General features: G+C 43.7%; 1 protein-coding gene across 4 annotated transcripts in view; it reads right to left on the bottom strand.

Moving 5' to 3' along the window:
- KAZN (kazrin, periplakin interacting protein) overlaps positions 1 to 26184 on the bottom strand; it is an 879961-nt gene that overhangs the window by 107993 nt on the left and 745784 nt on the right. For all 4 annotated transcript variants that reach the window (XM_073603357.1, XM_073603355.1, XM_073603353.1 and 1 more), the window contains exon 5: positions 2812 to 3003. In XM_073603357.1, the coding sequence (XP_073459458.1) occupies positions 2812 to 3003 (192 nt within the window). The remainder of the gene's footprint in view (positions 1 to 2811; positions 3004 to 26184) is intronic.

Raw genomic sequence — 26184 nt, 5'->3', positions numbered from 1 at the left:
GTCTCTTGCAGTCGGCAGCAGAGAGGACAGAACTCCTACAGATCCTGCACTTTTCCTTACAGCCACAGCACCCCCTCGTCTCCACATTCAGCAGACTCTGGCAGCCGACTTCAGCCCTCCTCTGGTCCTCCTCCAGACCCTGCACTTTCTGCTTACCAGCTCTGCCCCTGCTTCTTCCCAGCAAGCAGTACAAGGTAAGCAGGGTTCACTGTGATGTATGGGATGGTGGGAGACTTGACTTCTAATGGTAAGGGGGCTCATCTGATGTAAGGGGAAGTGGAGTGCTCTGGACAGAAATACAACCAGGCCTTTGAGGGCAACCATAATGCTGATGCGGCCCGCGATGAAATGGAGCTTGACATCCCTGCTTTGGGTCCTAGGTCCAAGCTGTACGTGGGGTCTTAAAACCACAAAATACACACATGAAATATTGTACCGATAGAAGAGCCGTTTAACCTGCCAACCTTTTACACAGCATAATCCTGTCTGGCTGAGCAGGAGACCTGATTTTTATCTGCCAGAGTTAAGCAACACCAACAGGTCTGGTCCCTTCCCCACTAAATGAAAGTAGTAGAAGCAGAATAGTGAGCTCATCTGTCTGTCATTCTGCTCTCTTCTATCAAACTGTCCCTTTGCACTGCAGCACAACTGATTGGCAACTTGTTCTGTTTCTCCTTCCTCCAGTCTGAGGCCTGCTGTACAGGGACTGCAATAGGCTGATACCAAGTCAAATTCAGGTACCTATACTGCATGCATTTAAAAACATAACCTTAAATATGTAGCCTTGAAAACCTAGTTGCATTTTTTTTATACAACTGCCTCAAGCTCAGCTTGAAAAGTTTTAATCCTTACTTGTCCTGGCACCCACACCTCTGATCTTTGCACCATTGCAGAGTTACAGTGACTTAAAAATCCTCATCATACCCCTCAAATCACTGCGGTTCCAGCGGACAGTCACTTCAGGACACAGTAGTGATGTAAGGTCCAGCTGATCGAACCACAGAGCACAGCAGGGAACCATGCAGATAGCAAACCCATAAGTGTGCCAGATGCTGCAGATTTATTTTGGCCACCATTGCTCTACAAAAGAGTGTAGGTTGTTGACACGGGACATGGGACAGTACAGCCATAGCCAAAAGTTTTGAAAATGACAAATATTAATATCCACAAAATCTGCTGCTTCAGTGTTCATGATGGCAATTTGCATATACTCCAGAATGGTATGAAAAGTGATCAGATGAATTTTCTCTTTGCCATGAAAATGAACCTAATCCCATAAAAAAAACATTTCCACTGCATTTGTGAAGAAGGCTTCAGGGCACCCAAGAAAGTCCAGAAAGCGCCAGGACCATCTCCTACGGTTGATTCAGCTGCGGGATCGCGGCACCACCAGTGCAGAGCTTTCTCAGGAATGGCAGCAGACAGGTGTGAGTACATCGGCACGCACAGTGAGAAGAAGACTTTTGGAGGATGGCCTGGCGTCAAGAAGGGCAGCAAAGAAGCCACTTCTCTCCAGGAAAAACATCAGGGACAGACTGATATTCTGCAAAAGGTACAGGGATTGGACTGCTGAGGACTGGGGTAAAGTCATTTTCTCTGATGAATCATCTTTCCAATTGTTTGGGGCATCTGGAAAAAAACTTTTCCGAAGAAGAAAAGTTGAGCGCTACCATCAGTCCTGTGTCATGCCAACAGTATAGCATCCTGAGACCATTCATGTGTGGGGTTGCTTCTCTCACAATTTTGCTTAAGAACCCAGCCATGGATAAAGAATGGTACAAAAACATCCTCCGAAAGCGACTTCCCCCAGCCATCCAAGAACAGTTTGGTGATTAACAATGCCTTTTCCAGCATGATGGAGCACCTTCCCATAAGGCAAAAGTGATAACTAAGTTGCTTGGGGAACAAAACATCAACATTTTGGGTCCATGGCCAGGAAATTCCACAGATCCTAATCCCATTGAGAACTTGTGGTCAATCCTCAAGAGGCGGGTGAACAAACCCCCCCCCCCCCCCCACAAATTCTAAGAAACTCCAAGCATTGATTATGCAAGAATGGGCTGTCATCAGGTCAGGATGTGGCCCAGAAGTTGATTTACAGCATGCCAGGGCGAATTGCAGAGGTCTTGAAAGAGAAGGGTCAACACGTCAAATATCGACTGCAGAAACTAAATGTAGTTTTCAATAAAAGTCTTTGACACTTATGAAATGCTTGTAATTATACTTCAGTATGCCATAGTAACATCTGACAAAAAGATCTAAAAACACTGAAGCAGCAGACTTTGTGAAAATCAATGTTTGTGTCATTCTCAAAACTTTTGGCCACAGCAGTATTAACCCTTTTTATTAAAGATGGTCGCTTTAACTTCTTTCCAGTTGGAAATGACTTCATGAAGGCTGGATAAAATTTGATGGTTCAACAGGATGAACTTTTGGTGTAGATGCATGTAGAAAAATTTAGGGAATGTGGTAAATGATTTAAACAACAACTGAAAGCCTCACTGCATCAGACTGCCCAACTGCTCTCCAACCCCGCAGGCATCCAGGTGGCAAAGCCCAAGGAGCCCATCCACACTCCATACAATACACAACAAAGAAAAGGTAATGCATTCCAATAACTTCAAAGCTAGACAGCTCTATTGATGAACAGCAAACACTGCATCCTTCAGACCTCTAACACGTTTCGTCCACCCGGGCTTAATAGTAGAGGTTCCCTATCATAAATAGTGCTGCCATTGGAGCACGGACCCCTTCTCTTTGTTGTGAAATAATTCAAATGATTTTCCATGAGGAGCCCATAGGATAATTTACCTTGTAATGCCTCCTTTGCCCTGGCCAACTCTTGCTCTTTCTGCACCAGTTGCACCTTCAGCTCCGTAACAGACAAAACTTCCGCCGACCGACTGTCATGGGACTCTTCCAGGTCTTTTGCTAGCATTTCCTTCATTTGGCGGAGCAAGTGGACCTCATCCTGCAGTTGTGATACCTCTTCCCTTAGCAGCACTGCAAAACAAAAAAAGGGTCACAAAACATCATAAACCCGTAAGATGTAACCAATGCTCATTCTAGTGCACGCCTTACAAGCCCCATCAAGATGGCAGCCCCAAAAACTGCACTTTTAAAAAAGTTTGCAATGGCAACCCCCATATTTCTGCTGTCACAGATTTCATTAGCCTTGACTGGACAAAAAAAATAGATAACTCATTCACTTTGTAGGAAAAGAAAACCAGAATAATATGCTTTCTTATGGATCAAATATAAAGGATTAGTACATGCAGACACTTTTTTTTTTTTTTTTTTGGTGGACCCTGGAGGGACAAGTCATCTCCTGGATTCATCGTCTCCAGTGAGATCTCCCTGCCATAATGGTCACCTCTGTTCCTGTCCACCTGGGAGCGGTGTGTGGTCTTGCTCCTCATGCTACCTTCTCCATATAAAATAAGGTACAAAAATTCCAACAGGGTGAGAGGAAGCTCCTCATAATAGCCACAGCCATTGTGCAGATCTGCTATACAACAAGATACCATATACAATATACCATATATGCCAACATTACAGTCCCCAAGCGATATAAGAAACTATTAAGTGGTTTAGAGACCCTATCATGTTAAAAACTTACCTTCCCAATCACCTGTGCTGTTCAGTGACATCCGCTGGGAAACCGACACTTCTGGGAGTATTGATCTCTGTGGTCCCCACCAGCACTTACTGGTTCCACCTACTGACTCATGTCAATGTAAAATGATGTCAATGTAGTGACATGAGGTTAGAGGGGGGAACCAGTGAGAGTGAATGGAGACCAAGGAAATCGACATTCCCGGGAGTATTGGTTTCCAGGTGGACACCCTTGGGGACCATTTTTCTGCAACAAAACAACATAGGAAGCAGGAAGGAAAGATAGGTGTACCTTCTTCCTTACAGATACTGCCTTGGATTAAGAAAGGTTATAACTGGGTCTCTTTATATCTCTAGAACAGCCTCTCTCAACCTTTTTACCCCAAAGGAATCTTTGAAATAAAATTCAGGTCTTAAGAAACCCTGCTAAAAGCAAATCGCTGGGGGTCAGTGAGAAAAAACGTCCCTTACATTGGTAGTCACAATTCCACCCTTCAGAGAATTAACACATTTCCTCCCGGCCTAAAGCAGATTGACGGCCGATGGAACTTTCTTCTGCGTGGACATCATAGGACATCCTCTCAGAAGGAGCCGCGCAGTGGCATGATCTGTCACCAGCTGTTTCCACCAAACACAGCTGTTGAGCGATCGGTCTACCAGCTCATTGCCGGTACCATGTGACCATCATGACAAATCACAGCAGGTCACATGACCGTTGTAAACAATTGATGGCTTCCTTTCATGCAATTCATTGTGTACACTTGTGTTGCTAGCTGTGACTGGTCACAGTGATCACATGGTACAGACAGGACCAATCACAGCCCATCTCTGTACCATGTGATTAGCTCTGGCTAATCACCGCTAATAACAAAACAAACAAAAATTTCATTCAGTAAAAACGCTTATAGCAATGAAATTCAAAAAAAAAAAAAAAACCCTGATCACTCCCCTAGAGTAGTGTTACTACTTTAACATTATATTGCTCTGGTCAGAGTGTGTTAAAAAAACAAAATTGTAAAAAGAAAAAATACTGGTGACCGTATGTAAAAAAATTTAGCACATTTTTTTATTTCTTAATTTTCCAAAAACTGATGATAAATAAAATGACAACTTGAAAAAAAACCTGCCGTGCCTCTTACTAAATACCTCAGATTGTCTACTTTCCAAAAAGGGGTCATTTGGGGGATTATCTGTGCTGTCCTGACATTTTGGGGCCTCAAGAAATTAGATAGACCGTCAGTACATCAGGATTGATCAATTTTCAGATCTATATACACAAAAGTTTGAGGAATCTATAACTTTCCTACAGACTAAATAATATACAGCGATTTGGGTTATTTTCACCAATGAATTGTAGCAGAAAACATTTTGGCCTACATTTTTGAAGAACAATTATTTATTTGCAAAATTTTATAACAGAAACAAAAAAAAATGCATTTTTTTTTTTAATTCTCTCTTTTTTGTTTATTCAGCAAAAATTAAACCCAGTGGTGATTAAATACCACCAAAAGAAAGCTCTATTTGTGTGAACAAAACGTTAACAATTTAGTTTGGATACAAGTGTTGCATGGCCACGCAATTGTCAAAGTGCTACAGCGCTAAAAGCTGAAAATTGGCCTGGGCAGAAAGGGGGTAAAGGACCGTACACACGATCAGAATATCGTACAAAAAATACTGCTTTCAAAGCAATCGTACCATAATCTGATCGTTAGTACACAGCTATCCTCTGAAATTTTCCAAACGGACAAACACAAAAATATTTCTTGTACAATACCACATCGTACAATTTTCCTATAATCAGTAGTTTTCATCCAAAAATACAATACATCACTTCTGAATTTTTATTCTGTCGTATGAGAATTTTCGTATTTTAGTAACCGATTCGTTTTTGATATGGAGACTAGCATCCAAAAAAAAAAAACAGACGATCATTTGTCCGATAATCTCGTGTGAATTAAGTTTTAAAAGTGCCCGGTATTGAAGTGGTTAAAAAGATCACTGGTGTTGTTACTGGCCCTGCCAAGTGGCATTTCGCCTGGAACTATACAGTCACCACGGGATGAGAAGTCAACCACGGCTCAAGAAAACCACCAAGCAACTTCTGGAGGAACCCTAGAATTCCATGGAACCCTGGTTGAGAATGGCTGCTGTGGAATCTACCAAAAAAACTATAATATAATTTTCCTGTGGACTGGCCCTTTAAATTATGTCTTTACTTTGCTGGCCCTTTAAATTTCTCACACCAAAGAGTCAGACTCTAAACCCCGCTGGCACCATGCCATTACCCAAAATCCTTTGCTGATGCGGGACAATGTCCTAAGCATCTACCGGCTTCCTGTCTGAGCAGAACCTGTTTGGATGGTTAATGTTACATTTGTGTACACTCATCATAAATTATTGGCCAATTACTTCTCTGTGATTCGAGGCTTTGTACAAATAACAATCCGAGAGGATTATAAAGAAAACAGAATGATGATGGAGAAAAAAAAAAAAAAAAAGTGCGAGAAGTGAGAGCGGTTCAGTCTGCAAACTGTAATTATCCATTTTATAAATAGATACAGGAAAGTGATTAGAGAATTCAGAGCTGCCGTGTGACAAGCCAGGCATTTCTTCTGGACATGGTCAGGAGGAAGCTCTAAAAATAGGACAATGAAAATACTAACAAGCCTGGACCAGGAGAAAAACTGACAATGCAGACCTCCTCCTGAGAATGCCAGTTGCCTGGCTGGTGCAAGTAAAAGCTGAACTCAAGGTAGACAAATAAAAACACATGAAATGCACAGCTTGTAGGCTTTGTCTTTGATTGCAAAGGATTTGTATTTCTGTCCATCCAGCCCTGAGATTTACATAGCCCTGTCAGACAACAGAGCCAGCCTGTTGCCCTGCCCTATATTGTCAAAAGTATTAGGACACCTGCCTTTACACGCACATGAACTTTAATGGCATCCCAGCCTTAGTCCGTAGGGTTCAATATTGAGTTGGCCCACCCTTTGCAGCTATAACAGCTTCAATTCTTCTGGGAAGGTTCTCCACAAGGTTTAGGAGTGTGTCTATGGGAATGTTTGACCATTCTTCCAGTAACGCATGTGTAAAGTCAGGCACTGATATTGAACTAAAAGGCCTGGCTCGCAGTCTCCGCTCTAATTCATTCCAAAGGTGTTCTATCGGCCAGTCAAGTTCCTCCACCCCAAACTCGCTCATCCATGTCTCTATGAACCTTGCTTTGTGCACTGGTGAGCAGTCATGTTGGAACAGGAAGGGCCATCCCCAAACTGTTCCCACAAAGTTGGAAGCATGAAATTGTCCAAAATGTCTTGGTATGCTGACGCCTTAAGAGTTCCTTTCACTGGAACTAAGGGGCCAAGCCCAACCCCTGAAAAACAACCCCACACCATAATCCCCCCTCCACCAAATGATTTGGACCAGTGCACAAAGCAAGGTCCATAAATACATGGATGAGTAAGTTTGGGGTGGAGGAACTTGACAGGCCGATAGAACACCTTTGGAATGAATTAGAGCGGAGACTGCGAGCCAGGCCTTTTAGTCCAATATCAGTGCCTGACCTAACACATACTGGAAGAATGGTCAAACAATCCCATAGACACACTCCTAAACCTTGACCTTGGCTTGACCTCAACCCGATAGAACACCTTTGCGATGAATTAGAGTGGAGACTGTGAGCCAGGACATCTTGTACAACATCAGTGCCTGACCTCACAAATATGCTTCTGGAAGAATGGTCAAATATTGCCATAGACACACTCCTAAACCTTATGGACAGCCATCCCAGAAGAGTTGAAGCTGTTATAGCTGCAAAGGGTGGGCCAACTCAATATTGAACCCTATGGATTAAGACTGGGATGCCATTAAAGTTCATGTGCGTGTAAAGGCAGGCATCAAAGTGTATGACTACTGCAGTTAAAGCAGCACTTCACCCTAAGGCCCGGTTCACACTGATGCAGTGCGGAATTTGCAGCTATTTCTATGCGGTCCCTGTACTGCATCAGAATCACATGGATCCCTGGACAGGTGAATGTTCTTTTATTTAAAGTCAGCAGCTACAGTTCTTGGGCGAAGAACGCAACAGAGCCGGGTCACCTCCTTCCCCCCCCAACCTGTGATTGGACAGGTGGGATAAGCTTGGTTCAGGCGTGTTCAGATCCTAGTTCAAACCCACCGGAACAAGCCCCCAGGAAGCCATCACTCTACTAGGCCACACATAGCCAGAAATGTCCTTGCCCAGATATTTGGCCCAGTACAGATGACAGCTTCCTGGCAGGTTTGTTCAGGTGGGTTGGACTTGGATCCACACACTCCTATCCATTGGGCAGTAAAGGAGCAGCAACAGTTTGAGGAGGTCATCCCTCTGCTCTCTCCTCATGTCTGCATATTCCTTAACAGTACATGTGAATTCAGGACACCCGATTGGCTCCCAGGCTTTCCCATCACTTTCCCAGTCTGAATGCTTTGCACGGGATTACAAGAGGTTGAAATTAAGCAATATTCAGGTATTTATTCAGGTACATTTCATGACGACGCTTTCTCCCATAGTCACCACCATTAATCAAAGAAAGTTGCAATTTAGAGCTACTTATATTGCAGATTACCCGTCCTAAAGTATCAAAGGGTCAAAAGTCACATGCAATCTGATTGCCTGTCAATTGTTTGACTTTACACATTATAGACTTAGGAGCTGAGAGATCACCTGTAATCTCAAGACAGTTGACAGGCCCGGAAATTAAAGGTTTAGTTCCTCTTTACTAAGAAATGACCTATGTAGGTAAAGGGTGTCTGCAGATAAACTGTGCAGCTCTGACTAAAGTTGAATAATACCTCTACTATACATGTAGGCATTTACATACCTCCTGAAGCCTGGCTAAAAACTTCCCAGAGATGGTATCAACCCATCCCGCCTTGTTGCTAGGATATAGTTAAAATGCTTTCAGCCATTTTCACTCACCCCCACCATCACAGGAGTGAGCTCTCCACCATCCCCCCCGCACGTGTGCTCCATTATCTTCTCTCAGCATCGATGAGCTCGGCGCTACTGCAATGGGGGAGGGACGACACATGCAAGGGCTCTTCAATCAGGGAGGGTCTTAGTAACAAGGCATGATGGGATGACACCATCTCAGGGAGTTTCTCAGCCAGGCTTTAAGTGGTATGTAAATGGCCTACACTTATAGCAAGGGCATTAGTCAATGTTGGTGCACCCTACCTGCATAGGCAGTTTTTTCATAACCCTGTAAGCGGACCTCTGCCCTCTGATTGCCTTAGGCCTCATGCTCACTGGACATTTTTACAGCTGCTTCTGGGGGGGGGGTCAGATGTTTTGATTCTTCTTCGTCTAAATGCTCCTGCACAGGCTTTTAGTGCCATTTAGTGGCAAGGGCTTTTAGAGGCAAGAAAAAAAATCCCACTTCCAGTGCATCAAAGAGCAGTAGAGTTTGGGCAGAAAAAACGCCTGACGCTGCTAAACGCGCCTACAAACTAGCATTGCGCAGTAACGAATTTCAATGGCCAGAATACATTTTTTCTGGCCAAAGAAATGAATGAATGCAGCAAGCACGGTGGTGGGAGTGTCATGGTCTGGGGCTGCATGAGTGCTGCCGGGTGTTTCATCAGATTGGGCGACCCATGAGAATTTGTAACGAAAAAGTGACGCTTCGTCGGCGCCATCTTGCTACACCCCTGCACTCCTCCACAGTAAGGATACAGTGAGCAGACGGCAAGCGGACATCTTGTTACACCAACCGGAGTTTTGCATTTTACACTTATTTTTAACAGTAAAGTGAGTTTATATAGTGAAATACAGTACTTAGAACTCCGTCTGACTGTTTAGATGTTGAATTTAAAAAGCAATAATATTTTGTCAGATTAGCAAACCTGTGAGATCAGCAGGCTTGCCGCTGCTTTTAAAATTTAACATCTAAACAGTCAGACGGAGTTCTAAGTACTGTATTTCACTATATATATATATATATATATATACACACACATACATATACACACTCACTTTACTGTTACAAATAAGTGTAAAATGTAAAACTCCGGTGGGAGTAACAAGGTGTCCGCTTGCTGCCTGCTCACTGTATCCTTACTATGGAGGAGTGCTGGGTGTCACTTCCGTTACAAAATTATGACGTCACCTAATTTGACAAAGCACCGCCACTGGGGAGGTACAGTTCATTGAGGGAACCATGAATGCCAACATGTACTGTGACATACTGAAGCAGAGCATGATCCCCTCCCTTCAGAGACTGGGCCACAGGGCAGTATTCCAACATAACGACCTCAAACACACCTCCAAGACGACCACTGCCTTGCTAAAGAAGCTGAGGGTAAAGGTGATGGACTGGCCAAGCATGTCTCCAGACCTAAACCCTATTGAACATCTGTGGGGCATCCTCAAACGGAAGGTGGAGGAGCACAAGGTCTCTAACATCAAACAGCTCTGTGATGTCATCATGGAGGAGTGGAAGAGGACTCCAGTGGCAACCTGTGAAGCTCTGGTGAACTCCATGCCCAAGAGAGTTAAGGCAGTGCTGGAAAATAATGGTGGCCACACAAAATATTGACACTTTGGGCCCAATTTGGACATTTTCACTTAGGGGTGTACTCACTTTTGTTGCCAGCTGTTTAGACATTAATAGCTGTGTGTTGAGTTATTTTGAGGGGACAGCAAATTTACACTGTTATACAAGCTGTACACTCACTACTTTACATTGTAGCAAAGTGTCATTTCTTCAGTGTTGTCACATGAAAAGATAAAGTATTTACAAAAATGTGAGGGGTGTACTCACTTTTGTGAGATGCTGTATTCTTTAGAGTACAGATCCCCTGTTTTTTGCACACCAGGGCCCAAAGTGAGGTCGCCCCCCCCCCCCCCCCCCATATTTTTCATGCAGAGAATTTCGGCAGTGCCCACAGGCGACAGCACAAAATATTCTGCACATCAAAGCCGCCTAATGACAAGTTATAGGTCTTTCTGGCAATTAAGGGTCAGGGCCGCCCATAGCTTAAGTGAACCTGACGCCCTACACATCCACAGCCAATTTGAAAGAGGTTTCATAATGAGCTTTATGTGGCGCTGGCTGAATGTTTTCAGTGTATAATATTTCTCCAGTCTCTCTCCGGTCCTGCTCTGCTGACTAGACTCTGTAGCGGGTATATTGCAGAGGAGGGCATGACTGCATGGCAGCTCCAGCCTGGACTCTGGATAGAAATTGATGCGCTCCTCTAGGGAGATATAATCGTGAGAGAGTGCAGGAGGGCAATACATATTGCATTTTCCAATCAATGCCGTCGTCCGCAACTCCCTCGGGCAGCATGAACAATTAAAAGGGTCACTCCTCACGGAAAGCATTGTTTAAAGGGCAAATTCAAAACTAAAGACAGATATTTTAATTTTGTGTGGCTACTCACCTAGCTGTCACACACATTGGCACATTTCAATCAAACCAATTTGGTAAAAAGCTATTTTACCCTATAACAAATGTCCTCTGGGTGCACAAGTATTACTTTTGCTAAGGTCCCTCTTGTGCCTTAAAGAGGAGGTCCAGCTGAAAATTTTTTCTTTTAAAAGTCAGCAGCTACAAACACTGTAGCTACTGACTTTTAATAAGCACACTTACCTGTCCAGGGTGCCCGCGATGTCAGCCGTCCATCGGATTGGGTCCTGGCGCCGCCATTCGAACTAAGGGAAACAGGCAGTGGAGCCTTGCGGCTTCACTGCCCGTTTCCTGTTGCGCGGCGCTTTGTGAATGGGGCGCGCTGTGTTGTGGGACACACACAGTTCCGAGAACACAGCGCACCCCATTCCCCAGAAGACAACACGAGGAGGAGAAGAATGAAGATCACCGCGGAGTAGGAAATGGCAGATTAGAACGATCTGCCTAGCAACAGCAGTTTCTGGTAAGTAAAAAAAAAAATTTTTTTTTCAGATTTTTAGGAGCATTTTTATGTTTTTTTTTTTAATTTTTTTTTTAGGGTGCATTTCCGCTTCAAAGCCTAGACAGAGACACTATACAGGTAATGTATACTTATAGTGTGACTGTTATAGTGTTGTGCGCAATCTGACGCTAACAGACACTGGCTGGGAGGGACACTAAGGCTAGGTTCACACTGCACTCTGCGAAGCACTGCGGGTGTCAATATAATGTTAAAGAGGAACTGCAGTCTGCTCGCATAATTTGTAATCATAGGTGTGCGCACAGGGTGTGCCAGGTGTGACTGGGCACACCCTAATCACCCTGCGTGGTGCAGATTCCCCATTTAAACCCCTGATATTTCACCAAAGCACCCTAACGGGGCTCCTAAAAAATTTGTAAATTAAACTAATAATTTTATTTTTAAATGATAAAAATAAAAACTACTGACACCATCCACTGCCCTATTGACACCAATCCCTGCCCTACTGACACTGTCCACTGCTCTACTGACCCCGTCAGTATATATACACATGCACACACACACACATATGTGTTTGAGCTTTAAGGTGCACACCCTAATGAAATAAGCTGTGCACACCTATGTTTGTAATAAAAACCTCTTTGCCATTCTGAAGCTTCCCTCCAACCACTATGGATATTATTTTATATATACTGTGATTTCTGTACTTGCCGCAGAAATCTCCCTCCACTGAGTTTGGCTCTAACCAATTTTAACTGTGGGCAGCTGAAGCTGCTGCCTGTTCACTTCCTGGATTTACACAGAGGCACACCTCCAGCTCTGCAGCTCTCATTGGCCCTCTTATGAGGGCCAATGAGATAGCGCCGCTTTACCGCCGACGGCACAGTGTGAAAGGGGTCTTAGGGCTCATTTACACTTGCTTCGGCTTCAATCACACATTAACGGCTAGTTTACACTTGCTTCAAAAACAAGGCTTCGGATGGGCTTTGTTAAAGCTCTCTGAACGCTGTCACTAAATAAAATGGTTAGCTTAGAGTCCTGTCTACACCTTGCTTTTGCTTCGCTTCAAAAATTATACCCCATGTAGCTTTAGCGGTGCTTCAAAGTGTCTTCAAAGCCTCCATAGAAGTCTATAGCAAAGCTCGCTCGAAGCCCCACTGAAGGATGGTGATAAATGGGGAGTACTCAGAATGGTCAGGGGTGGGTAGTGGGGTTCCCCAGGGTTCTGTGCTGGGACCAATCCTATTTAATTTGTTCATAAACGACCTGGAGGATGGGATAAACCGTTCAATCTCTGTATTTGCGGACGATACTAAGCTAAGCAGAGCAATAACTTCTCCGCAGGATGCGGAAACCTTGCAAAAAGATCTAAACAAATTAATGGGGTGGGGAACTACATGGCAAATGAGGTTTATTGTAGAAAAATGTAAAATAATGCATTTGGGTGGCAAAAATATGAGTGCAATCTATACACTGGGGGGAGAACCTCTGGGGGAATCTAGGATGGAAAAGGACCTGGGGGTCCTAGTAGATGATAGGCTCAGCAATGGCATGCGATGCCAAGCTGCTGCTAACAAAGCAAACAGAATATCGGCATTAAAAAGTGGGATCAACTCCAGATATAAAACGATAATTCTCCCACTCTACAAGACTCTGGTCCAGCCGCACCTAGAGTATGATGTCCAGTTCTGGGCACCAGTCCTCAGGAAGGATGTAGTGGAAATGGAGCGAGTACAAAGAAGGGCAACAAAGCTAATAAAGGGTCTGGAGGATATTAGTTATGAGGAAAGGTTGCGAGCACTGAACTTATTCTCTCTGGAGAAGAGACGCTTGAGAGGGGATATGATTTCAATTTACAAAATACCATAATACAGACCCCACAATAGGGATAAAACTTTTTTGCCCAAGGGAGTTTAACAAGACTCGCGGCCACTCATTAAAATTAAAAGAAAGGAGGTGTAACCTTAAAGTATGTAGAGGGTTCTTTACTGTAAGAGCGGCAAGGATGTGGAATTCCCTTCCACAGGCGGTGGTCTCAGCGGGGAGCATCGATAGTTTCAAGAAACTATTAGATAATCACCTGAATGACCACAACATACAGGGATATGTAATGAAATACTGACATATAATCACACACATAGGTTGGACTTGATGGACTTGTGTCTTTTTTCAACCTCACCTACTATGTAACTATGAAGCCCACCAAAACCTCATCAAAGCCCCACGAAGCCTCATCATGGCACCAAGCAAAAGCAGGTGTATACAGGATTGTAAGCTAACCATTTTATTTAGTGACAGGAGCTTTGACTGGCGTTCAGAGAGCTTTAACAAAGCGTGTCCGAAACCATGTTTTTAAGCAAGTGTAAACTAGCCGTTAAGGTTTGACCTCATATTATATGGTTTTGGTAAATCTGAAGACAGGACTTAATAGGACTTAAACTTCTTATCAGAATAAACGTTTTTAATCTTGAGTCTTTCTGCATAAAGCACTCGTTATATATCCTTCCCCAGCAATAAACACATGGCAGAGGTTCTAACCATGGGTGCACAGCCTATGGTCCTCCAGCTGTTTTGAACTACAAGTTCCATCATGCCTCTGCCTGTGGGAGTCATGCTTGTAACTGTCAGCCTTGCAATGTCTCATGGGACTTGTAGTTCCGCTGCAGCTGGAGGGCCACAGATGGCGCACCCATACCCTTCCCACCTATCTTAAAATAAAATAAAAATTAAAAAAGAAAAAAAAAGTTTGACTGGCTTAGAACGCAGTCTGCCTTTAATGGCACTTCTTCAGCTGACCTAACATGTACCTACCTATGTTACAGAAACCGGACATTATGCAGGGGAAAAAAACCGAGAACGCCAACCAGACGTGGCTTTTTCTTTCCGCCTCCCAATTAAAAAGGCAGACAAAGACACTGTGACCGATGCTGAATAATGGTCCATCCACACAAAAAAGCAGCTATTATGCAGACAAGGCTGACAGTCACAAATTAAGCCCTAGCAATGGACGCACAACATAATAAGTAGGGAGCCTTGGGGTAGTACAGACACAGGTATTAATCAGAAGCATGCTAAAATCTCACAGATCATCCCCGAGACAGCATTGGAGATGTGACAGTGCAGTCCGACAGCCGCACAAGCTCAGCAAGAGAAGGTCAAAGAAAATTAAATAGAAATGTAAATTTGTGTTCCTCTTACTCGACCAAAAAAAAAAAAAAAAAAGGACTGCGGGTACTGAAAGACATAACAAAATTAAAAGATTAGGATTAGCAAGTGGAAGTTAAAAACTTGGAATGGTGCAATGGGTCTTATCTAACCAGAAAAGGTCATTTCCACAATGAGCAGTAACAACCGCTTGGTATTTGATGAATGGAACACAGAAGACAGTCACTAGTGCCACATTTAAAGGCGAACACCAAACAACACCATAAAAAATACCTAACAGTACAGTGTCCGTATCTTCATGTCCCAGTGACAACTACTCCCATCATTTACTTGTCCTAGAAAGGGCAGGGAATGAGGGTGAGGTTGTGGACAGACAGTATTTACTCTTCCAAAGTCCATCCAAAGCTATACATCCCTGTAAGTAATGATATACTCACACATATACACCAAGGACACCAGCTGTGAGCAAACACTAGACAGTTTCCCACCACATTCTCCAAAAATACACAACATGGCAAAAGGTTTCTGGACACCTGACCATCACACCTCCGATATATGGCCAAACGTATGTGGACCTCCAAGTCATGGGGTTCCGATGTTTCCAGGTAAGAGCGGTCCATGAACAACCTATAATGTAAAGTGGTAGCCAAGGGTTTTTATTATAGCAGAAGAGACCCTCTAGAGCAGAGGTCTCAAACTGACAGCCCTCCAGCTGTTACAAAACTACAAGTCCCATGAGGCATTGCAAGGCTGACCGTTACAAGCATGACTTCTACAGGCAGAGGCATGATGGGATTTTTAGTTTCGCAACAGCTGGAGGGCCACCAGTTTGAGACCCCTGCTCTATAGGTCTCTTCTGTCATAAACATCCCCCCTGCCTGTCAGCGGATAATATGATCTGAGCTGCACATGCACAGCTCAGATCTCATTTACAGCCCGCTCTGTGTGCTCCAGCGACGCAACTCCCGTGCGCATGTGCAGGAGTGATGTTGCCACAGCCCGGCCACTCAAGAAACCAAAGATAGGAAACCTAGAAGGAACACCAGGGGAAGATGGAAGCACCGAGGGAGCCGTGACTGCGCTCAACTGGAGGACTCAATTTGCAGGTAAGTCTGTCATAATGTGCTAGTATGCTGTGCATAAACCGTGTGGTGACTTGAACCTGCAGGGGAACCGACTTTTTTTTTATTTTGGACTGGACTTTACTACCACTTAAAAGTGTTAGTAAACCTTGGCATTTACAAAAAAAAATCCCCTGCAAGACCTTCAGTGGTGCGATGTCACCGCTCACAGAACTTCCATTTTCCCCCTCCTTCCCCTTCCTTTTGGGTTCGTGGGCCCCAGCTGTATGAGTGGCAGGGGCCGCGATGACGCCACTGCTTCAGCACAGAGCTCTGAAGGTCTGGCACGGTATGACGGACCTTCAGAGAGCGTGCGCCGGTGACGTCACTGGTTGCATCCAGTGTGAATATCTCCTAAACGCCACAAGTTTAGGAGATGCTCACGGTACCTACAGGTAAGCCTTTTAATAAAATAAGAAATGGTCGGCACTCAGGATGACATCCAAAAAATATTTCCGTTATTGAAAAGACATGTATAACTCTGTAAAAACAGCCTACGTATTTCGGACGTTAGTCCTTCGTCATGGCTGAGCTGTTATGTGGGAAGGTTGTAGCATTTGCACACCTGTCAAACCTTATTATAGGCTTACCACCTGTAGGTACAAAGGTCAAAAAAATTAGTATACTACCACTTTAAGAGTACTGTCAACGTGCAAGCATACAAAGATATTGTGACATTGTTCGCTTATATTCGTGTGGTAGCAGTTTGGGGAAGGCAATTTTCTGTTCCAACATGACTATACCCCTGAGCACAAAGCCAGCTCCATAAAGACACGGTTTGAGGAGTTTGGTGTGGAGGAACTTGAATTCCCTTCCCAAAGCCCTGATCTCAACTCCACTGAACACCATTGGGATGAATTGGAAGACTCTGATCCAAATCTTCTCATCCACCATCAGTAGATGACCTCACAGAACTGTTGTCCGAATTAAAACAAAACTTACCACAGACACAAGCCAAAGTCTTGTAGAAAGCCTTCCTAGAAATCTGTAGCCCAAAAGAGGGGACCAACTTCCTATTAAATGGCCATATTTTTGGGATTTGTGGTCTAGTTGATATAGGTGTGATGGTTAGCTACCCCAAACTTGTGGCCATACAATGTATACACAAGCCAAACTTTTAGGAACCGATACTGTGTGAAAGTGTAGCTAACATTTCAAAAACGTCCTGAAATGTGCTGTAATCGGTGTATATATATTTTGACCAAGTCTTGTGCAGTGCTAAACAAAGATGGGAAAGGCAGTTAATATTATAACACTCCAAATACACACCACATGAGCAATATGCACCCGTTTCTAAAAGAGCTTGCAATCTAAAACAAGGGACCTTTAATGATCACAGAGCCACAAAGTATAGCTTAAAGTGGACGTCAAGGCAAAACGTAACAAAGCAAATCTACTCCTACCACCCCAATTCTAAGCCTATTCTATATCTACCCTGTAAAATGAAAGAGGTGTAATACTTACCTATTCTGAAGTTGCCCCAGTCCGGTCACATGATGCAGTGCAGGCTTCAGTGTAGAGGAGGGAGAGCCTACAGAGCATGAGGGATATCAGATCATCCATAGGCTTACTATGGAGGTATCCATTGTTGGCTGTCCCTCCTCTACACTGATGCTGGAGCTTAAAACCAGTCATGTAACCAGACCAAAGAGATTTCAGAATAGGCAATTATAGACATCTTTCCTTTTACAGGGTAGATAAAATAGGCCTAGAATGTCAGTGGGGGTAGATTGAAGTTTAGCTACATTTTGACTTGACTTCCAATTTTATATGTCCCCATGCCACCACCACCACCACCACCACCACCACCACCACCATCAGTCTTGTTAGGCATCAGTAGGACTTCAAAAGTGGCCATTGGCTTGCTTTGACTTTAAATATAACTAGCAACAGAACAGCTGAATGCAATTTGTAAGGAATTCACCATATTTATACAAGAAATGACAAATCATAATTACACAAGCTAGCTACAACTAGGGAGATGTGTGTTGGTGATTTTCTGTAGTAATAGAATGGAGGTCCAATTATGGATAATCCTGATGGTATGTTACCTCAAGTTGATTTCTCCACTTTGATTTCAGGTTCAATAAAGCATATTTCTTTTAAAACTAATCAAAGATCCATACTCACACCCCCATCATTTGGTTCTCATACCCCCCCTCCTCCTTTGTATTTGATTATCTCAGCACATGTGGTGATGGAGGCAACCACAGCTAATGAAGGAACCCATTTTACACATGGCCATGCCATGTGATCTAGTAATTCTCTCATATCTAATAATCGAAACATTAACCAAATGAAGTGACGCCGTGCGGCAGAGTTAATGCCAGAACGCACTCATCGATCGGTGTTCGAGAGCAGCAGTGCGACCTCACCGAGGACATGCAGACACAATCAATAAGCGCTGACTTGCATTAAGTCTGAGGGGAAGTGTCAATCTATTTGGATATTGCGAGAGCTCCATATGTGAGGACCTTGGCACACAATATATCCTCCAATAAAGAGGAACCCAAATCTGAATAATTACTGCTGCCTTCTTTATACGAAGATAACATGCTTATGTCCTGAAGTCAATTTGCTCAAATTACCACAAATGTTAAGAGTTGGCCTTTTAAAGCTGAATTGCAGGCTATTTTTTTTTTTTAAATAGTTCCCCTTAGGGGAAAAAGAAAAAAGGCAACACTGTCTGCAATGTTCACCTCCCACTGTCCCCTGCAGCAATTTTTTTCCACCATTATATGTCCAGTACACATCATTTGACCTGGAAGACTGAGAACTTACTGTGAGTGCAGGACATCAAAGAGAGAGCATCAAACTGGTGCCCTTCACTTATAGTGCAACGAGACAGAGAGATGCTCCGAAATCATCACATGCTCTGCATCACTGAGAACAGCTTACTGCCAGTGTTCTGTCAATTTCTCCAACCTGTCAGAAACTCCAACCACATCACTTCCGTTTTCTTTAAACCCTTAGTAATCAGAGATTTTGACGAATTGGTGGTTGGACACAACACCGGCAACCGAATAGAGACATGTACAGAAAAATTGAGCTGTTTTGACAGCACAGCGGTTAACGAGGACAAAGTTGTCGCCGCCTCCAAGGCCATTTTGTTGGCTAGTATCGGAGCAGAGTAAGAATCTCTGCTCATACTATCCTGCACTGGACTCTATTAAGTTGCCGGTGTTGTGTCCAATCACCAATTCGTCAAAAACTCCAATTACTACTGGTTTAAAGAAACCAGACGTTAAGTAGTTGGAATTTCTGATGGGTTGGAGAATTTGACAGAACACCAGGACAACATCCAAAGAGGACCCTGAGCATCATTTGACTGGCCTGAAGATAGCCCAAGAAGCCCAACTCCATAGGCACCTAAAAGATGTGGCTTTGAAAACCTTGAAGTTAGTAAATATATATACCTTGTTTCCCCGAAAATAAGACCTAGCGTGATTGTCGGTGATGGCTGCAATATAAGCCCTACCCCCCAAATAAGCCCTACCCCGTTTCCCCGAAAATAAGCCCTACCCTGAAAATAAGACCTACAAGGACTTTAACTATGGCTTATTTGGGGGGGTAGGGCTTATATTGCAGCCATCACCGACAATCACGCTAGGTCCTATTTTCGGGAAAACAGGGTATGTACACAGGAACAGCCCATTTACATGTGGGGCCTGCTCTCGAGAACTTTACAGAAACTGTGCTTTACTCCTCCTCTCACTCAATGCAAGGGTCAGATCCTCCATAATGGGGTTTCCTCAACCTCAGTCCTCAAGTATCCTCATCAACCGGTTATGTTTGGGGAAATTCCCTTAGATAAAATAGCGGTTATAAATACAAAGCCATTGACATTGATTTGAAGTGGCCCTAAAAGGTAGAAGGTTTTTAACAGTGCGATGGCAAGGGAGCGTGAGAAGAGGGGGATCGGGGCTGGTCTGTGCAAAACTATTACACAGAGCAGGTATGAATGTTTATTATTTTAAAGAAAAAAAAAATTACATTTAGAATCACTTTGCAGCATCTATTGGAAGATGAAGGAAATCCTGAAACCATGACCTGTTAGGGGTACCTGAGGACAAAAGGTTGGGAACAACTGCTCTCTATGGCTAACTGACCTTACAGTATGCTGACAGTCAAATAAGGGAGACTATTCACCTTATCTGATATATGGATAACCACAAGAATGAATGATCAAATATGCATATGAAATGTTTTCCTTTCACTAAAGTGTGTGGTGTATGGAGATTTTATATACTGTACACTCACCGGTACACTTTATTAGGTACACCTTTTCAATTGCTTAGCAACACAAATTGCTAATCAGCCAATCACATGGCGGCAACTCAATGCATTGAGGCATCTAGACACGGTGAAGACGACTTGCTAAAGTTCAAACCGCGCATCAGAATGGGGAAGAAAGGAGATTTTAGGGACTTTGAACGTGTCATGGTTGTTGGTGCCAGACGGGCTGGTCTAAGTATTTCAAAAACCGCTGATCTACTGGGATTTTCACACACAACCATCTCTCGGGTTTACAGATGATGGTCCGGAAAATAGAAAATATCCAGTGAGCGGCAGCTGTGTGGAGGAAAATGCCTTGTTGCTATCAGAAGAGAATGGGCAGATTGGAGATGATCGAAAAGGCAACAGTAACTCAAATAACCAATATATTTAAATGAAAGTTTCTGTCCCCAAAGTTGACATTTAGCTCATTTATGGAAGATGTGTGTCTGTCCAAGCCTTCACTGTTCTATGGTGACTGTATGTACAGATCAGATACACTTACCACATACATTTTATAACATGTGGGATTCGGAATGTAATTAACCGATTGATAATAAAGTTCACGCAGATTCTGATTGAGGCGAGTTGTGATCACCGCTCTGTATGTCGGCACCCACAACAAAGAACAATTAGATATACACGCTGTCATCTGCATCCGGATACTTTCACTGCTTTCCAACAAAGAAAAACTATTATCAGAGCGCGTCTACAGGTACAACAAAGCAGCACTAAAAACAACATCACTTATAATAGCATGAAACAAAAAAACAACCCAAACCAGGGAATGCGGCTCTGCACAAGAAGTGAATGACTTGTGGTATTGGATAAGCTCCATAGAAGATCTCAAAGATACAAATGACTGCGCTGCCACAAAAGCTTCAAAGTCAGACAGTAACAACATCGGCGAGGTGAAAAGTGAATCTATTGGCTGGATAAGTGCGGTGTTTGGAAAGTAAATATCGCACACCCCACTCCACCGTATCCCGGGGACACAAAATACTAAACTGGCTGTGAATGAGAAGATACTGAATGCATCAACACAGTGTACATTGTGTGCAACTGGACACTCCATGAGCTTAAAGAGGAAGTAAACCCTGATGGGTTTGTTTCCCTGCAAAGGTAAAGCATAATGGGCTTCTATGCATCGCATAGAAGCCCATTATGTGTCCCTTATTTGAAACAGGAGTCTGCGATGTCACTGCTGTCCCCTCTGGTATGGCGCATCCATCTTCTTCTGGGTATCGTTGCTCCGGCGCTGCGATTGGCCGGAGCCGCGATGGCGTCACTCCCGCACATGCGCCGCCACTAACGGCATATCGCAGTTAGCAGTGGCGCGCTCATTGCGCCTGCGCACCGCTGTCTACGGCGCATGTGCCGTAGACAGCGGTGCCTGTCCTTTAGCAAATATCTCCTAAACCATGTAGGTTTAGGAGATATTTCTTGGACCTACAGGTAAGCCTTAATCTAGGCTTACCTGTAGGTCAAAGTGGTCTGTAAGGGTTTACAACCACTTTTAATGTGCTTCTTCTTGAGCCACTTCTTTGTTGCCTTGGCCGTGTGTTTTAGGGTCATTGTCATGCTGGAATACCCATCCATGACCCATTTTCAATGCCCTGACTGAGGGAAGGAGGTTATCACCCAAGATTTGATAGTACATGGCCCCATCCATCGTCCCTTTGATGCAGTGAAGTTGTACTGTCCCCTTATCAGAAAAACACCCCCAAAGCATAATATTTCCACCTCCATGTTTGACGGTGGGGATGGTGTTCTTGAGGTCATAGGCAGCATTCCTCCTCCTCCAAACACGGCGCGTTGAGTTGATACCAAAGAGCTATATTTTGGTCTCATCTGACCACAACACTTTCTCCCAGTTCTGGTCTGAATCATTCAGATGTTCATTAGCAAATTTCAGACAGGCCCGTACATGTGCTTTCTTGAGCAGGGGGACTTGCAGGCGCTGCAGGATTTCAGTCCTTCATGGTGTAGTGTGTTACCAATTGTTTTCTTGGTAACAATAATCTCAAGGCAGCTGGGACAATAGACAAGATTATCTTGTGCATTTTTGGGCTGATTCCTCACCGTTCTCATGACCATTGAAACTCCACGAGGTGAGATCCTGCAAGGAGCCCCACACCGAGGGAGCTTAACAGTTATTTTGTGCTTCTTCCATTTCGCGAATAATCACACCAACTGCTATCACCCTCTCACCAAGCTGCTTGGCGATGGTCTTATAGCCCATTCCAGCCTTGTGTAGATCTACAATCTTGTCCCTGACATCCTTGGACAGCTCCTTGGTCTTGGCCATGGTGGAGAGATTGGAATCCGATTGATTGCTTCTGTGGACAGGTGTCTTCTATACAACAAGCTGAGATTAGGAGCACTCTCTAAGAGTGCACCTAATCTCAGCTCGTTACCTAAGACACCTGGGAGCCAGAAATCTTACTGATTGATAGGGGATCAAATACTTATTGCCGTCATTAAAATGCAAATCGATTGATAACTTTGTTGAAATGCGTTTTTCTGGATATTTTTGTTATTCGGTCTCTCACTGTTAAAATAAACCTACCATTAAAATTATAGACTGATCATTTCTTTGTCAGTGGGCAAACGTACAAAATCAGCAGGGATCAAATACACACACACACATATATATATATATATATATATATATATATATATATATATATACACACACATACATATACACAGGCAGTCCCCGGGTTACAAACAAGTTAGGGACTGTAGGTTTGTTCTTAAGTTGAATTTGTTTGTAAGTCAGAACAGGTACATTTTTTTTTTTTTTAAGTGTAGCTCCAACCAAAAAAATAATTGTTAAGCTTTTTGGATAGCATAGGGAAGGGTTAACACCTCTGTAACATTTGTTTTGCTGTCTGTGTCCCTGTTCAGAAGATTTCACCTCACTTTCTGTCCCTATGACAATTAGATTTTGAAAATTTTGGGTTGTTGTAGAAACGAGGATTGGTGATAAAGCTTCAGTGGCAACACCTTTTTCCCATGATAACTCTTATGCCCCGTACACGCGGTCGGATTTTCCGACGGAAAATGTGTGATAGGACCTTGTTGTCGGAAATTCCGACCGTGTGTGGGCTCCATCACACATTTTCCATTGGATTTTCCGACACACAAAGTTTGAGAGCTTGCTATAAAATTTTCCGACAACAAAATCCGTTGTCGGAAATTCCGATCGTGTGTACACAAATCCGACGAACAAAGTGCCACGCATGCTCAGAATAAATAAAGAGATGAAAGCTATTGGCCACTGCCCCGTTTATAGTCCCGACGTACGTGTTTTACGTCACCGCGTTTAGAACGATCGGATTTTCCGATAACTTTGTGTGACCGTGTGTATGCAAGACAAGTTTGAGCCAACATCCGTCGGAAAAAATCCTAGGATTTTGTTGTCGGAATGTCCGAACAAAGTCCGACCGTGTGTACGGGGCATAACAGGGGTGAATTTCCCTTCCTAGGGGTAGATTTCCTCTCACTTCCTGTTGTCTCCCTCCGTTTGTAAGTAGGAGTCATTTGTAAGTCAGATGTTTGAAACCCGGGGACCGCCCGTATATACATACATACACATATATACACACATACACAGTATCTCACAAGAGTGAGTACACCCCTCACATTTTTGAAAATATTTTATCTTTTCATGTGACAACACTGAAGAAATGATATTTTGCTACAATGTAAAGTAGTGAGTGTACAGCTTGTATAACAGTGTAAATTTGCTGTCCCCTCAAAATAACTTAACACACAGCCATTAATGTCTAAACCGCTGGCAACAAAAGTGAGTACACCCCTAAGTGAAAATGTCCACATTGGGCCCAATTAGTCATTTTCCCTCCCCGGTGTCATGTGACTCGTTAGTGTTACAAGATCTCAGGTGTGAATGGGGAGCAGGTGTGTTAAATTTGGTGTGATCGCTCTCACTCTTTAATACTGGTCACTGGAAGTTCAACATGACACCTCATGGCAAAGAACTCTCTGAGGATCTGAAAAAAAAAAAAAGAATTGTTGCTCTACATCAGGGGTCTTCAAACTACGGTCCTCCAGTTGTTCATGAACTTCAATTCCCATCATGCCTAGTCATGTCTGTGAATGTCAGAGTTTTACAATGCCTCATGGGAAGTGTAGTTCTGCAACAGCTGGAGGGCCGTAGTAGTTTGAGGATCCCTGCTCTACATGAAGATGGCCTAGGCTATAAGAAGATTGCCCAGACCCTGAAACTGAGCTGCAGCACGGTGGCCAAGACCATACAGAGGTTTAAACAGGACAGGTTTCACTCAGAACAGGACTCATCATGGTCGACCAAAGAAGTTGAGTGCACATGCTCAGCGTCATATCCAGAGGTTGTCTTTGGGAAATAGACATATAAGTGCTGCCAGCATTGCTGCAGAGGTTGAAGGGGTGGGGGGTCAGCCTGTCAGTGCTCAGACCATACGCCGCACGCTGCATCAAATTGGTCCGCAAGGCTGTTGTCCCAGAAGGAAGCCTCTTCTAAAGATGATGTACAAGAAAGCCTGCAAACAGTTAGCTGAAGACGAGCAGATTAAGGACATGGATTACTGGAACCGTGTCCTGTCTGATGAGACCAAGATAAACTTATTTGGTTCAGATGGTGTCCAGCGTGTGTGGTGGCAACCAGGTGAGGAGTACAAAGACTAGTGTGTCTTGCCTACTGTCAAGCATGGTGGTGGGAGTGTCATGGTCTGGGGGCTGCATGAGTGCTGCCGGCACTGGGGAGCTACAGTTCATTGAGGGAACCATGAATGCCAACATGTACTGTGACATACTGAAGCAGAGCATGATCCCCCCCCCTCGGAGACTGGGCCGCAGGGCAGTATTCCAACATAACAACCCCAAACACACCTCCAAGATGACCACTGCCTTGCTAAAGAAGCTGTGGGTAAAAGTAATGGACTGGTCAAGCATGTCTCCAGACCTAAACCCTATTGAGCATCTGTGAGACATCCTCAAACAGAAGGTGGAGGAGCATAAGGTCTCTAACATCCACCAGCTCCGTGATGTCATCATGGAGGAGTGGAAGAGGACTCCAGTGGTAACCTGTGAAGCTCTGGTGAACTCCATGCCTAAGAGGGTTAAGGCAGTGCTGGAAAATAATGGTGGCCACACAAGATATTGACACTTTGGGCCCAATTTGGACATTTTCACTTAGGGGTGTACTCACTTTTTTTGCTGCCAGCGGTTTAGACATTAATGGCTGTGTGTTGAGTTATTTTGAAGGGACAGCAAATTTACACTGTTATACAAGCTGTACACTCACTACTTTACATTGTAACAAAGTGTCATTTCTTCATTGTTGTCACATGAAAAGATATAACAAAATATTTACAAAAATGTGGGGGATATATATAGATATATATATATAATTATATATATACACACACAGATAGATAGATAGATAGATAGATAGATAGATAGATAGATAGATAGATAGATAGATAGATAGGTAGATAGGTAGATAGGTAGATAGGTAGATAGATAAGATACATACAGTGGCGACGGAAAGTATTCAGGCCCCTTAAATTTTTAAATTTTTCACTCTTTGTTATATTGCAGCCATTTACTAAACTCCATGCGGGCTTTCATGTGTCTTGCACTGAGGAGAAGCTTCCGTCTGGCCACTCTGCCATAAAGCCCCGACTGGTGGAGGGCTGCAGTGATGGTTGACTTTCTACAACTTTCTCCCATCTCCCGACTGCATCTCTGGAGCTCAGCCACAGTGATCTTTGGGTTCTTCTTTACCTCTCTCACCAAGGCTCTTCTCCCCCGATAGCTCAGTTTGGCCGGACGGCCAGCTCTAGGAAGGGTTCTGGTCATCCCAAACGTCTTCCATTTAAGGATTATGGAGGCCACTGTGCTCTTAGGAACCTTAGGTGCAGCAGAATTTTTTTTGTAACCTTGGCCAGATCTGTGCCTTGCCACAATTCTGTCTCTGAGCTCTTCAGGCAATTCCTTTGATTTCATGATTCTCATTTGCTCTGACATGCACTGTGAGCTGTAAGGTCTTATATAGACAGGTGTGTGGATTTCCTAATCAAGTCCAATCAGT

Source organism: Aquarana catesbeiana, linkage group LG10 (genome assembly GCF_042186555.1).
Source record: "Aquarana catesbeiana isolate 2022-GZ linkage group LG10, ASM4218655v1, whole genome shotgun sequence".
Lineage (NCBI taxonomy): Eukaryota > Metazoa > Chordata > Amphibia > Anura > Ranidae > Aquarana > Aquarana catesbeiana.
This window is presented reverse-complemented; position numbering and strand designations above follow the sequence as displayed.